This window comes from Pholcus phalangioides, unplaced genomic scaffold (genome assembly GCF_987345545.1).
Source record: "Pholcus phalangioides strain wild (caught in Gottingen) unplaced genomic scaffold, Ppha-v1.0 ptg000016l_1, whole genome shotgun sequence".
Classification (NCBI taxonomy): Eukaryota; Metazoa; Arthropoda; class Arachnida; order Araneae; family Pholcidae; genus Pholcus; species Pholcus phalangioides.
In genome coordinates, this window is record NW_028301609.1 from 13,483,985 (window position 1) to 13,499,158 (window position 15,174).

Here is a 15,174-nt window from a genome sequence, read left to right on the forward strand (position 1 = left end):
GGGGCTGGAGAAGTGTGGTAACATTTGGCGGTAAAAATATCATTTCAATGGATTCCAAGTTTTCAAGACGAGTGTGAGCAAGGCAGTTATCTACTATGATAGCGACTTTCCTTCTTTGGTTTGAAAATTGCTTATCCAATGTACGAATTTGCTGTTCCCAAATTATTGATGACCTTGAAGCATTTGAATTGCTATCATAATCCACTGGGAGGGATTCAGTGTTTTTGAAGCACCAAGGTTTTCTGCTTTTTCCAATCACCAGAGGGTTTAGCTTTTTAGTTCCATCCATATTCGCACCAAGCAAAATTGTCAAACATTGTTTACTTAGTTTACCGGCAGTACACTTTTCTCCCTTAAATGCTAGTCTTATCTGGCAAAAGACGACAAAATATAGTTGTTTCATCCATGTTGATCCGATTCAGAATAATGTGCTAAAATATCCTTGAGGATGTGCTTTTTCCAGTGTCCTACCACACTGACATCAACACATGCTGCTTCCCCGTTCACTTTCTTAAAGGAAAGACTATGTCTCTCCTTGAAGCCTTCAATCCAGCCATTACTGGCATTAATACCTTCATCATCAAGTTCTTTTGTAATTTCTAAGGCTTTTTCTCTCAGAATAGCAGCGGAAATTGGGACATTTTCTGACCTAATGAATTTTAACCATCTAAAAAGGACCTCTTCGACAACTTTAAATTTTGATTTTCGCAATCGCTTTCTTTTGTCGGTGCAATCACTTGCCTCTAAACTTCCTTTGGACGATAAAATATCGTTCAACGTGGTCCACAGAATACAGTGTTCTTTGCCAAAAGCAGACTTCGAAACATTAGATTTTTCGAAAGGAGCAACCAAATCTTTTTTTTTTCCCGATAAAGATAAAGAGTTTTCGCTTTTGAGGTATCATTAATCTGAAAACGTTCATAAGATGGTTCAAAAGTAGCAATTTACTTACAGTACACATATAGAATTTTCGGGGCTTGTCATCATATGATGTGTTGACAACTGAAAGAAGACACTTTCCTTTTTCTCGTCAAAACTGTTGTCCGTGAACATTATCAATCAACAATGCACAAATGTCTTCCGTTTTTTCTCTTCAACATCGAAGAATCTATGGCGGGCTCAGACTCATGGGGGGGGGGGGGGGGGGGCAATGGATAAGTTGCATCAGAACCCCATTCTTATTTAGTGGACCACCATATACATAAGAAGTGAAACCAGTTGACCCCACCCGTAGAAGCTTGATGACTGATTTTCTAGTAAAAGTTTTGTTTCCGGCTCCCTCAATCGGGGTGGGGGGTGATGCTCTGGTCACTGTAAGAAAAAGGAAGTCGGAAACCATAAATCTCTTCCCATTTAGCTTTTTTTTTTTTTATTGGAACCATATAGAAACCATCTTTTTCTCTTTCTCAAGCTTTCCCACAGTGACAAGTTAACCGAAACTAACGACAAGTAAATGAGGGGGTTTATAACATTGTTATCTATGAAAACTACACTTGGACGAAGAAAAATGACAATTTAAGTGATGACTTAAGGGTGACGAGTTAACAAGATTTTACTGTTTTTTTTCCTTTTGAAATTTTAACTGTTTTATAAATACTTTTTGCATAAAAAAATAAATGTTGATCGTCTGGGGGGGGGGGGGGGGGGCTAGTGCCTACCCCCTGCATACATCTCTGATTCCACCAATATGCGTTAGGAAGTAAGGGGGCAGAGTTGACAAAACTTTGTTGAGAGGGGGGGGGGTAAAAATGGCTGAATATCTGCTGACACAATACTTGATCCACTCCTTAATCGCAGTGTGGTGGGTTTCGTTGAGTATTTGAACTCTTTCAAAATCTATTTTAAGCTGAAAGGCTTAATCCAATGACTTTCCATCATTTCGTTTGAAGGAAAATGTATCTAATCAATGCATTGAATTCATTTGCAAGAGCACGAACTCCAATTTTAAATTTTTTACTGTATTTGAGACATCACTTTTTTTCCCTTATAGTGATATTAATAACTCTAGATGATTATACTAGAGCTGGCCATACTAAACATCTGGGACTAATGTAAAATATAGGAACGCTATTAGCAGCATATGATATCAGATTCTGAAAAGACATCAGAGGTGCCAAATATTAACAAACTTTAAGCAAAAATTTTGTTCAAAAGTAATCAAATATAAAAAAGTTTACAAATATTCAAACTTTTGCTGCCATCTCTAGTGAGCATAATTGAAACAAAAATTGCAACTCTTGGTGCTTGTACAGGGTGTTTTAGTCTAATGGAGTGAATGATGCAAATGATGTCGGTGGACGTATATGAGAGTGACCGTTATATAGGGTTTTAAAATACATTTAAATAAGCTTCTTGTCAGGATATTCTTATTTGGCTGTAAAACAGGGGTGACTGCTTCTGATGGGTGACCGTTAAGAGAGGCGTTACTGTATATACACAATCAATACTCGTTATAACGGCCCCACATTATAGCAACCATTCAATTGCAACACAACCTGTAGGATAAGTTCCACACGAATGTTTTTCTATAATGACTATCACATGTTTTCCTTTCGATATAACCACCCTGCTAATATAGCATCCATTTTTGACCGGATGAAGGGGGTCGCTGTACATAAATGCCATACCTTTGAAAAACATATATGTAATAAGTATTTCACAGAAGTTATGTAAAATGGTGCGTGCTCTTTGTACAAACTTCTTGTTTTGATTGTTGTTAAGAGCAGACGTTTTTGTGGGAGCTCCCATCTCCACCAATGCAAGGCAGCTGTTGGACCATGTTGCCAACACTAAGAGGGACGCCAAATCCAAGTTGAAAGGACGAGGAAAAAAGCTTTGTCCACCAAAAAAAAAAAGCGCAGTCGGTAGCGGTGAAAATAGATCCCGAATGGGAAAAAATATTTTTTCCCCTCAAGTCCCCCAAAGCAGAATATTTTGCGATGTTCTGCAACGACCCTCAGCTGACTGAAAATGTTCTGCAGTAAAAATTCGCATATACATAATAACGTTTTTCTACATTTTTCTTAAAATTCTTTAAGATTGTTCTGCAACAGCACTGGTTGTTCTGCGACGTACGTCACACATTTCAGCATATTCTGCTTTGGGGCTTAAGTCTATTTGTGGATGTGAAATCCGGATGTTTGTGATGTGAAATAGCCATGATCAGCAACCGCCGGTGATAACCACACAGCGGCACAGTGGCTAAGTTGGATATTTTAGCTGGAGTTTTTACAGATCCAGTTTTTTCCAACAATCTCCAATCCTATACGATTTTTCACAAAGGTGCGTGTGCAATCTTGCGGGAAACGAAGTGAATTTATATACAGTAGATATGCTGTCTTAGAACGCAGGCATGTAACAGTGAAATTTTGCCGTTATTTTCGGTACATAACCTGAAGGGGGGAAAACTCCCTTCAGAAATCAGAACTTTCTGTATATATCCTTTCATTCCGGGACTTAGATAGCACCATCATGGTAGATGGTGGAAACAGAAAAAAAAAAAAAATTGCACCCTTTCCTTGTCTCAGAAAGACAAATTTTTTATACTTCCTTTTCCTAAATTCCAGGTATTTGAAGCTATACAGTGTGTCAGTGGAACCTCTGTGTACCACAAATCAAAACTGGCGCAAATGTGCAGGGATTCGCAGCACCACGTAGCAAGAGAACAATTTCAGCATAGTTTGACGCAGTTCTTGCATCCCCGCAGTAGTCATATCGTGAGACCAGGTGCGCGAATGTCACCACATCAGTATGTCAAACAAAATGCAAAATTAAGAGCAGGAAAAAAAAAACCCAGAAGGAATAAACGTACTACAAAAAGTTTAATTTCCACAGCAAGTAACTAAATAGCGACACATCTCAACTTGTAAGAGTGTCGCAAATGAAACTATGTCACATGGAGGGATTAACACCATCTCGGATGACAATGATCAGAATATTTCTTTTTCTTCGAAAATTAAATGCATATTTTTTTTTGTTTTTGAAACAAAGCATGGAAAAAAAATCAGAATCACAAAAAAAGATAATAACATGAAAGAACAAAAAATGTGTTTTTAAAGTCGTAAAATTTACAGAATGACATTATCGTGAAAATAAAAGTACTGATTTCGATGACACGTCAATCATCAATTTACATTTCCCCCCCTCTTTTTGCTTCAACAATCCTTCGAATACGAACCATGCATTATAGGGACAGCGGCTTATGTGAAGGTCATGCTGATAATTAGACTGCATGGAATAATGGGATATTCTCACCTTAGGCAATGAGCCATACACAGAGATACAGAATAACCACAACTTTGTTTTACATTATATATATATATATATATATGAAAAGAATGAAGGCAAAGTTTACTGGCCCCTTTAGTTGTGAAACAGATGAACATAAACACGTTTTTCCTGAAAATTAAAGGGCAAAAAGGGGAAAAAAATTTGTAAAAACAAATTCTTAAGAACGAGAAGGTAGGGAAAAACATACACACACAACACACAAGCATGTTCCGCAGCCGTTAGAATGAAGTCGAAAAAGCAGTAATGAGGCTGCTTCCCTGAAAATTTTTTTCCCTTTTGTTGCGCAACAGCTCGATTACACACAGAACCTGATTCCTACGTTTTACGGAGTCTTTAACGCACGTTTGAATGTCTCTTTCCCCACCCAGCTAAACGCTGCTTCACTTCCTTGCCTTCTTTTTGCCTTTGTCGTGGGAATGGCTGTCTCTTCTCCTCTTTGACGATGACGAAGAGCGCATACTGCCATGGCTTTTCTTCTTTGACTTCTCGGGTGAGACAGATTTTTTACTGCTGCTGCTGCCGCCGCCGCCACTTCTCGTATGGGATTTCCCTCCTTTGGGTTTCTTGGTGTACTCATCATGGAAGTCATCTCGCTCTCTATCAGCTGAATAATAATAAAAAAGGAGTAAAATATTAGTGTGCTTACATATTGAATCAAAAGTGAGCACAAAATCTGAGGGTCTGCCCCCTCCCTCCAAAAAAGACTCTGAGTCTATTTGTCAGTGCTACTAAAAGAATGACTAGCAATCACATATGCAAGGATACTAATAGCTATGGACAACAATGAAATTGAATTCGAAAACATATATTTCCAAATGGTTTCGACCTGCTGAATATCACCATGAAAAATTTAATTGGCTCTCGCTTTGGAGATATCATGTTAAATGTTAAAAAAGTGCTTTACGAGCAGTTTCACTGGACAACAATGGAACTGTGTCCAACATGAAAACATAGAATTCTGAATAAATTTGACCTGGTGAACACAAATACTAACATAAAAAAGTTTTACTGGGTCTTGTTTGAGATATTACCCTGCTAATAGTTAAAAATTACTTAACGAACATTATTGTATGGTGAAAAAGTAAAAAGGACTGTGGAACAATGTTATTAGGGTAAATGGTTGACCTTGATGCTGGCTGACTACTGTTGAACAATTGTGAGAGATGCTCATGTCTACTACAAGAGCAATACAAAATAAAGTACATGTTGTGATAAATGAACTATTCAATTTCTATATTAATGTGAGTGTTGTGCCTTTATATATATATATATATATATATATATATATATATATTGGTAAAGTTTTTATATATTTGTGTTGTTTCTTCTATATATTTATTGTTTTCTATATACTTATGCTGTGTTATTATGTGTATCAAATGTGCGATTTCAGAGAAAACTATAGCTAATCCAACTTTTATATGGTCAAATTTGTGTTCAGTACAATGATTTACATAGGAAATGAAACTTTGCCAAAATTTGTTGTTCAGTGTAGTTAAACAGAATTGGATATTTTAGTAGTCTATCAAAGTTAAATAGTTATTTTGGTTGTCTGTAACATGGAAGGAGAAGAGCGATTGTATTTTGTGCATGATTCTTCCACTAAAACAAAATAAAATTAATTACCTATGGCAGCCTCTTCTTCTAATTCTGACCAATCCTTTCCACTTTCTTCACTGCTTCCCAGATCAGCTTCTGAATAGAGATGAAATCAAAACAGAACTTATTAGGAAATAGCTGAAAAAATTACTGTATTTCCGCTCATAATCTGACACGCCAGAAATATACAGTGACAGCAGTTTTTTATATCAGATCAGTTGGTCATTTCCAGCATGCCAAAAAAAAAGGGGTTTATTCATTGTTTAATGGGAACTTAGTTAACGAATAATTAAACTGGAAATAACTGTTAATGACTTGCTCAGGAAGTTTTCGTATTCTTTTCATTCCTTGTAAGTAATTTTTTGCAAGAAGAAAAAAAAATATTTGTAATAGAACCCCGGTATTGTGAATTATGCTTCTCTATCTCGAAGCCACTTATTTTACAAATGTTCCATTTCTTTTTTGAAGGGTTCTCACACACAGGTTGCAAAAATGGTGTTAATCCATCTGGGATGACGGAGAAGCTAGCACCACAGTACTGTTTGAAGCTTACTTTGATAGTTTGGTTCAAATTGGCTGGTGCACTACCCACAATCAGTAGACTTCTAAAGCCATGTCCACAAATAGCCACAGTATAACAGGGTTCTGCTGTATCAGTTAAATTTTAAATAAAACCAGTCTCTCTCTCTAGACAAGTGTGTACGAGGACATGTACTCAGAGTGCACATAATTCTGAATCTGTCAAAGAAAATCATATTTTACAATTAATCTATCACCCAGAAACACAATGAATAGAACTGTTGTGACATATTGGTTGGACACCACCGCTCTATTGCAACAAATATAATTTTATCAACTAAATAGCAGAACCACTATCATGGCATCCCAGGATGCCAAAATATGCTACCTCAAGCATGGTTTATATTCTTTGAAAGTAAAAAAATTCAAGGATTTTTCAAGCACTTTTCCTGTCAAACTTAAAAAATTCAAGGACATTCACATCATGGTTTTTTCAAAAAAATATAAGATTTTCTTAATTTATATTCAACATCTGCTCATTTTTAATTTAGTTTGAAATGTCAATTTACTAAATAATAATAATAATAAAACACATTGTGTGTAACTTAGCATGCAAATCACATTCAAGCAGAAATCATTTGAAACAGTATTGAAATTTTTCTTCAATAAAAAAAAGAGTCCGAAAGCATCCAGTCATATATGTAGGGTGATTATGTTACCCATATTTCCTGGGACATTTCTGTATTTTCATGTAATTTCGGCCATTCCAACTTTTTTATAAAAATGTCCCATATTTTTAACCAAGCCAATTTGAATTTTTACTTTTTTACTGAAATTATTCAAATTATTTTCCCAATCTTATAAATTTTATTATAAATATGACTTTAAATATGAATATTCATCTCTTATATTTGTCATGTTAACATTTTTTCCCCATAGAATTAATTTAAATCGACTTCTTTACTTAAATGGTGCTTCAATAATTAGCATTTTTGCTTACCTTTTGCACCATTTTTGGTGACAACTAGCGATTTTCCCATTTTTTTTATCAAGGAAATATGGTCAGCCTACATATATGTCACTGACATCCATTAATTCAATAGTTGAAAATATTTGAAGCAATATCTTAAGCACAATGTTCTGTTGCCAGATTTTAGACATCTTTTATAGCTCAGAAATACCTCAGGTATGCATGACTATGTGACCTGTTTTGAACATTACCCTGTAGCTCACAGTTTTTGCTCTACTCATTTTCATCCCAACGGCACAAGGTTTAGGGGAAATTTAATTGAGTGGGAAACAAATTTGATGGAAGAAATTCACACAGAAAATTTTTTTCAAGCACTTGAAAACTATTATTTTTCTCAAAGACTGCAATGATTTTTCAAGGACTGTACTAACCCTGTCAAGGATTAATTTCCTTTTTATTTCCAATTCCAGAGAATATTTATTTATTTATATAATTTACTTATTTATTTATATCAGAAGAGACTGTGTTACGTCATTTAAAAGATAGAGTCCCGGTTTTTATATTATTTTTAATCCTGTTTCTGGTCTAAAGCTCCAAAGCAGAATATGTGGAAATCCGCGATGTACGTCACAGAACAATCGGCACTACTTTGACCTTTGAAGACAATCTGGAACAATTTTAAGAAAAGTGCAGAAAACACTATTATGGTGATTTCTACCTCAGAACATTTTACTGTCAGCTGAGGGTTCGTTGCAGAACAATGCAAAACATTCTGCTTTGGGGATCAATAATCTCGATCAGGGTATCAATGGGCCCCAAAGCGGAATGCGCCAAAATCTGTGACGTACGTCGCAGAACAATTAGTGCTACTGAAAAACAATTTGGAAGAATTTTAAGAAAGTGAAAAAAGCACTATTACATGTATGGGGATTTTTACTGCAGAACATTTCCAGTCAGCTGAGGGCTCGTCGCAGAACAGTACTAAACATTCTGCACTGGGGTCAATGGGATTGCTAGCAAATTCGCAGATAACATGAAGCTAATGGGGGTAATCTGTAATCAAAGCGATAGGGAATTGCTCCAGACCAACTTAAACAGGATTGCAGCATGGGCAAATGAATGGAGCATGATGTTTAGCGTTGACAAGTGCATGGCCGCTCATTTTGATTCAAACAACCCATAGTTCTCTTATGAGTTGAATGGTGTCATTATCCCGGATGCAACTAGGGTCACCAATTAGGTTAGGTAGCTTAGGTTTTCTGAACATTGTTCAGCGGTGGTCAAAAAAGCGAATAGAATGCTTGGTCTCATTTTCAAAAAGGTCTCTTAGCGTTCTCCTAAAGTCATTCTTCCGCTTTTTTGAGGCTTAGTTCGTCCTGAACTGGAGTATGCTGTAAGGTTTTGGAGACCATACCTACAGAGGGACATAGACTTGGTTGAAGGGGTGCAGAGAAGAGCTACGTGTATCCTTATTGGCACACAGGGCTTGAGTTATGAAGAGAGACTTCATTTTTTGAATATGTTAACATTGGATGAACGCAGGTGTCGAGGAGATATGATCGAAGTGTTCAAAATTTTCAATGGGATGGATAGGATGGACCGTGAATTATTAGTACACCGTCAATCGACTGCTTTTATAAGGGGACACCAGTATTGATTGGTAAGGGACAATACGAGGTTATGGTGTCGCAGGGAACTTTTCTCGAATAGGGTTGTTTATAAATGGAATAGCTTACCCCCGGAGGTAGTAAATTGTAACACAATTGACACGTTTAAAAAGAAATACAATAAACATGTTGGGGTAACTCAAGAAGCTCTATCCATACTTAGAATTAGACAACCTTAAGTATTCTTTATGGGCATTGTATAATATTTTATCATGTATGTATTGTTTGTAATAGCATTTTTAATTATATTTGCTGTATTTTTTAAATACAGTAAAACCTCGATAAGTTGTCACCTCAAGTTATCGAAAAATTAAGACGGCTTAAGCGGAGTGACGACTTGGGCGGAGTTCTGTCAGATTTAATGTGAAATGTTATGAAAATCATATAAATTTAAAGTAATATGGCATTTATTAAAGTATGAATCAAAATAACAATATTAATAAAATTTATAGATTGCAAAAGAAAAAAGAATAGCAATTTTTTATCTTTTTTTATCTCTTATTAATTAAATTATTGTGGTGAAATGTACTGTGCACTTTGATTTATACTAGTAATTTTTTAATTCATAGACTAAGAAAGCAACTGTTTGAATAAGTAGCTTTTCTTCATAACAGAACTCTATATTTCACATTAGTTTTACATCACATCAAATTTAATTTTAGTGTTGAATTCTTCATCAGTAGTTCATGATGCAACTACAAAGTAATCTCGAACACTTTTGACTTGGTGGAGGGGCCGCAGGGCAGGGATAAGTAAAGAGAAGACCTGAACTTGGGAAAGAATGTCAAATTTTTTTCAACAAAGATATTTTGTTTAAATTTGAAGCCCTAAATTAGTAGGGTCCATACTTTCTATCCGTGCACTTTGACATTAATTTGATTAATTTGATTTCTAGAACCTTATAAGGTAAAAGGAACAAAACAATCACTCTATTCACAATCTTCAACCTGGGCACAAATACTGGCATAGAAACCTTTAACGTTGTAATTACTATATATATATATAAAAAATAAGGCTCACTTACCAGAAGAATCTTCCTCTGAATACTCTGAACCACTGTAATCTTCGCTCTCACTTTCTTCTTCACTCTCAGATGCACTAGGCTGATATTGATCATCATCCTCATCATCATCATCTTCTTCATTCTCTTCTGCATCACTATCCGGATCAAGGAATGACCAACCCCCACTGTCAAAGAAACCTTCTGGATCATCAGTTATCGTTTTCATGATCTTCGTCCAGTTCAAGCTCTGTATGCCTTCTGTGTATCTGATATCACAAGAGCTGTGGGAAAAGAAAAACAGTAGGATAATTTTTCCCCTTAAAATATTTCTTCTGAATCAGTGGTCAAAAATCAAACTAAAAATAACAAGAATGAAAGAAAGTGCTAAACATTGAATAGATGGTTTCAGAAGAATCTAACCAGCAATTGAGAACTGCTGTACTAGTTTTCAAAATCACCAGGTTGAGGGGGGATTCCAAACAAATGAGACAGCCTTTCGACTCAAGAAACATTATAAAATGTGTATTATTCAAATCATCACTTACTTCAACCATTCCTTGACATGGTCCAACATGTTCATCGGTATGGCATTGACCATAGCTACCTTTTTATGATAGTCTTTGAAAACAAACACCATGTCGAAATTCTTTAAATGGAACTGGACACGCTCAAAATGAACCAGTTCAATCTCTTCAAGTGTGATCACAAAAGGAGGCTGTCAGATATAGGGAGAAAGAGAAATATGTTTGACTCAATATAAACATTGCTTACAGTGATATTTACGAATAAAATGTGAAGACTTTTTTTTAAGATTCAGATACAGCTGAATTATTTTAAGAAAATAAGCATATTTTATAGACTTTATATAAGGGTGGATCAAATGAAAACAGACCATGAGCCACAGAATGAAATGACATACTTTATTTCAAACATAGTCTCTAAAGCTACACAAGCACTTGTCTTACTGTTTCACCAAGTGGTGAATACTCTGCTCATACAAGTCTTTTGGCTGAGATCAGAAACCGGTTTCGAACATTGTTCATGACTGCTGTCTGAGTAAAAATGTGACCATTCAATGCCTTTTTCAGCTGACCAAAAATGTGAAAGTCACACAGCGATAGATCCAGGCTATATGATGGGTATTCCAACACTGTCCACGAAACGTCAGCGTGTTCTGTGTAAGAGAAACCTTATGAAGTCGCACCTTGTCATGCAGAAAAACTACTCCAGAGGACAACAGGACAGACCCTTTGGCCTTGATTGCAGCATGCTAATGGCGCAGGGTATTACAGTAACTGAGCAGCGTTGGATGAGAGGTTGTCTTTCATGACTGAAAAACATGACAGCATGATGATGCCATTACTTACCATTTTGGACTTCTTTGGCGGTGGGGAGCTTGCTGAAAAAACATAGAAGGGTAGCCGTTTTTACTCGGACAGCAAAGTCATGGGCAATATTTAAATCTGGTTCCGATCTCAGCCAAAGGACTTCTACAAGCAGGGTATTCACAGCTTGGTGAACCAAGTGCTTGTGTAACTTTGGAGATTGCATTTTAAATAAACTATGCCATTTCATTCAATGGCTCCTGTTCTATTTTCATTTGATCCACCCTTATATTAAGGAAAACAAATATAAGAATAACTATCGATGGAATTGTTTCATGTGCTCACAACATTCATTATAACTTTCTGACAACGACACCAGAATTATTCAAAGAAAAACATACATACAATTTCATGTACTATAACGAAAGGTGCGACAGTCATCACATCAAGGATGCCCAAAAGGCTCATTATCCCAGCACCCTCTAATATTTAGAATTTATTACGGCACGATCTCAAGGCACTTTTGCAACACTATCACTTGCCATGACACACAAGTTATGAATCATAACCCTACTGCTATATTTAATATAGTTTTATGACCAAAATATGTCGTGGAAATTCTTTGTCTCATGAACACAATTTATGAATTGCTGCCCGATACTATCAACACGCCTAATACAAAAATAAGAATGAAAAATGTTTTGCGTAATTTCAGGTGTCACACGGTTATAGTTTCTTAATCTTTCTGAACCAAAATATCAGTAAAATGTCTGAAACAATTCGACAGACCACCAACTTGCGGCATATGCCCATATTTCCTGTATTTTTGGCCATACCAAATATTTTATACAATAAAGCTCATTGGAATTTGTAATTTTTACTAAAATCATTAATGCAGATAATTTTCATAACTTATAAGTTATGATAATTATGTTGGTAAATATAGATATTCTGTCCCGTTTGATGATTTTTTTGTGAACTATATTGCAATTCACTATGATTTCCATTCGAATTTCATTTCCAGCCCAATGGCAATATTCCTCATTTGTAGCAATAATTAATTTCACCAATTTATGGCAGTGTTTTTGGCGACAATTGGAAATGTCTCATATTTTGCCATATTTCCTGTATTTTTTTCCTCAATGAAATAAGGGCATCCTAGTCATAATCAATATTTTTTGTGAAGTAAAATTTGTTTACTGAGATTTGCAGTACCCTTTTATCTCCTTGCCCTTTAAAAATTTTAGCAATGGGATATTTTTACGAAAATTTATTTTGGCGATAATTAGCAATATTACAAGTTTATGACTGATCCTTATCTTTCTTGATAAAATATGGTCAATGTAAGTTTGAAATCCTAAATTCTCATTTGAACAAATAAGGATATTACTGATATAAGTTACATACAATTGAATTATTTTAATTCAATTCGAATAAAATTATCAAGTCTGCCTGCAGAAATGTTGCACAGCATCGGTTAAGAAATGCTGATACAGTAAAACCTCTTACTAGACACCTCTCACCACTCTTTTACGGAATAATAATTCCCCTGTGTGTAATAAGTATGCAATTCACATCCCTGATTAACAGTCACTCCTCTTTTACATACAGACCTTTTTGTCCCACCCGGTGTCCACAAAAGAGAGGTTTTACTGTATACCATATTTTAATGTGTATAAGGGATCCCCTTATTTTTTACGATTTGGGGAAAAAAAGTTGAAAAAGATATATCTATAATACTACCCATGCATAAGAAATAACCCCTATTTTTTGGGACCCAATTTTTGGCAAAAAGGGTTCTTCATATAGGTTAAAATAAGGTAGGTATTTCAGTACCCTTGTTCAGTACACAAATTTACACTTGTGTGTATTTTTAAAATGCACTCATTGATGCAAGTTCCGAGAAACTTTTGAGGGTATTTGCCAGTTAATTTGATATGTTCATACAAAATAAAATTTCAAATAAATTTTATGAATGCAAGCACATGCATGGAAATGTGATCTTACCCAGTCTGTGAGATTCACAAGGCATCCTGATGTAGGCTGCAATTGGACTGTGCTCCGGTAAGGAACACCAGGGAAACCAAGCTCTTTGAAAGGTGTGTCAAACTCTACCTCTTGCTTTGTCATCTGCTCGACCTTTTCACAGAAAGTCTTGAATGCAGATTTCAGTCTTTGTCTGAGATCCCTTTCCGCCTGTGTTGGAACAAGAATTCACAATCTGAAGTTAGCAACAAAAAATAATAATAAATACAAACTGATTAACATAGAATTAAATACAAAAATGTTTGTAAATATAATTAAAAAACAATATGATCAATAAGGAAAAAAAAAAAAAATCACTCCTCTTTTATAAACACTTTAATTGTTACTACAGTGAATCCTGCATAAGAAATTCTCACTCAATTCTTATTCATCATCCCATTTTCTCTCCCCCATTACATAAGTTTTTTCACTTGATACATTTATTTTACACTAGCTGCTACCCGGCGACATTGTCCGTCCCATAAAAAAATTATATACGTATAGCTTATTATTTTTTAATCAAAAAAAATTTCTGCATCAAGTAAAAAAATTACTTTTATTTTTAAATATTTTAATTAAAAACTTGAGGCAATCGCTTTTGTGGATACACAATATTTTTTCTTTTTCCATCTGGTGTGTAGATGTACAAATATTTGGGATTTCCAACACGCGAACAGGCGACGAAAAGCTGTCCGGTGAAATACAGGGCTCAAGTAGGTTGATACCTGCCACTGCTGGCCTGATACCTGGCCTTGCGCTTTGTTGATTGTCATGGCAAAAGTTAAATGAATCGGGAACTGTAATCACTTTAAAGTGAATGGGACAGGGGCCATTCAAGTATTATGTAAGCAGATTTTCTCTCAGCCATTTTTGGCAAAAACCCCAAAATCCTTGTTGCCCGACAGTTTTTCGCCCATTTCGGGCATTTGCCCAGCTCTGACGAACTTTTAAAGTAGCCTACGGTTCAATCCTGGTCCTGTTTGGTATATATGTAAAATCTGGCGACGATCGGTCTAGAACTGTAGATTTGTATAAAGAACATACATACTTTCACATTTATATATAAGATGGTCTCCATGATTTACCAAGTGCGATCAACTTATAAAGGGCGATTCAAATGAAATTAATGTGGGTGGATTTTTTCGAGATGAACATCAGCTGGTATGACTGAATTAAATAAAGCAATATATAGACAGTGGAAATGTAAATCTAAACTTTGCAAATTTACTTATAGAAGCATAGATGCTAATAAACAAACTACAGCTATTTCTCTTGATATTGCTACGGCAGCGGTTCTCAACTAGTGCTCTGTATGAACTCCCAGGGGCTCCACAGTCACTCAAGTAAAATAAAAACAATAAATTTGAAAAAAAAAATGGAAATAAATATTTTTGAATAAAAATAAATTGGTAACTTTGATGAATAAATAAAAAATATGCCTACGGAGCTCCGGCATAGAAATTATATACCAAAAAAAGGTTTAGAACCGCTTGCTCTATCGCATTTGATTCCATAAATAATGAAATTTTAATTAGTAAACTTTATCATGCTAGTGTCAGAGGTGAACCACTTCTTCAGTTTAGATCGTACTTAAGACAGGTTCGTAACTAGGATTTTTGTCGCCCCACAACTTTAAAATCCAATAATTTTATAAAGGTGTTCTTTATTCCCGTCCTAAAACCGCTGGCCCTAAATTTTGTCGCCTCCTCCCTAGTTCCAGCCCTGCTTAAGAAATAGAAAACCAAATGTTACAATTAACAATTCATTCCATTTTTA

General features: G+C 35.4%; 1 protein-coding gene across 1 annotated transcript in view; it reads right to left on the bottom strand.

Annotated features, from left to right (window-relative positions):
- Window positions 1-3,802: 3,802 nt before the first annotated feature.
- Window positions 3,803-15,174, bottom strand: part of dre4 (SPT16 homolog, facilitates chromatin remodeling subunit dre4) — a 57,113-nt gene continuing 45,741 nt past the window's right edge. Inside the window, exons 20-24 of the mRNA XM_089245662.1 lie at window positions 13,381-13,569; window positions 10,594-10,763; window positions 10,070-10,329; window positions 5,917-5,985; window positions 3,803-4,894 (exon numbers count right to left, since the gene is read on the bottom strand). Of these exons, the coding sequence (XP_089101788.1) occupies window positions 4,671-4,894; window positions 5,917-5,985; window positions 10,070-10,329; window positions 10,594-10,763; window positions 13,381-13,569 (912 nt within the window). The 3' untranslated portion in view covers window positions 3,803-4,670. The remainder of the gene's footprint in view (window positions 4,895-5,916; window positions 5,986-10,069; window positions 10,330-10,593; window positions 10,764-13,380; window positions 13,570-15,174) is intronic.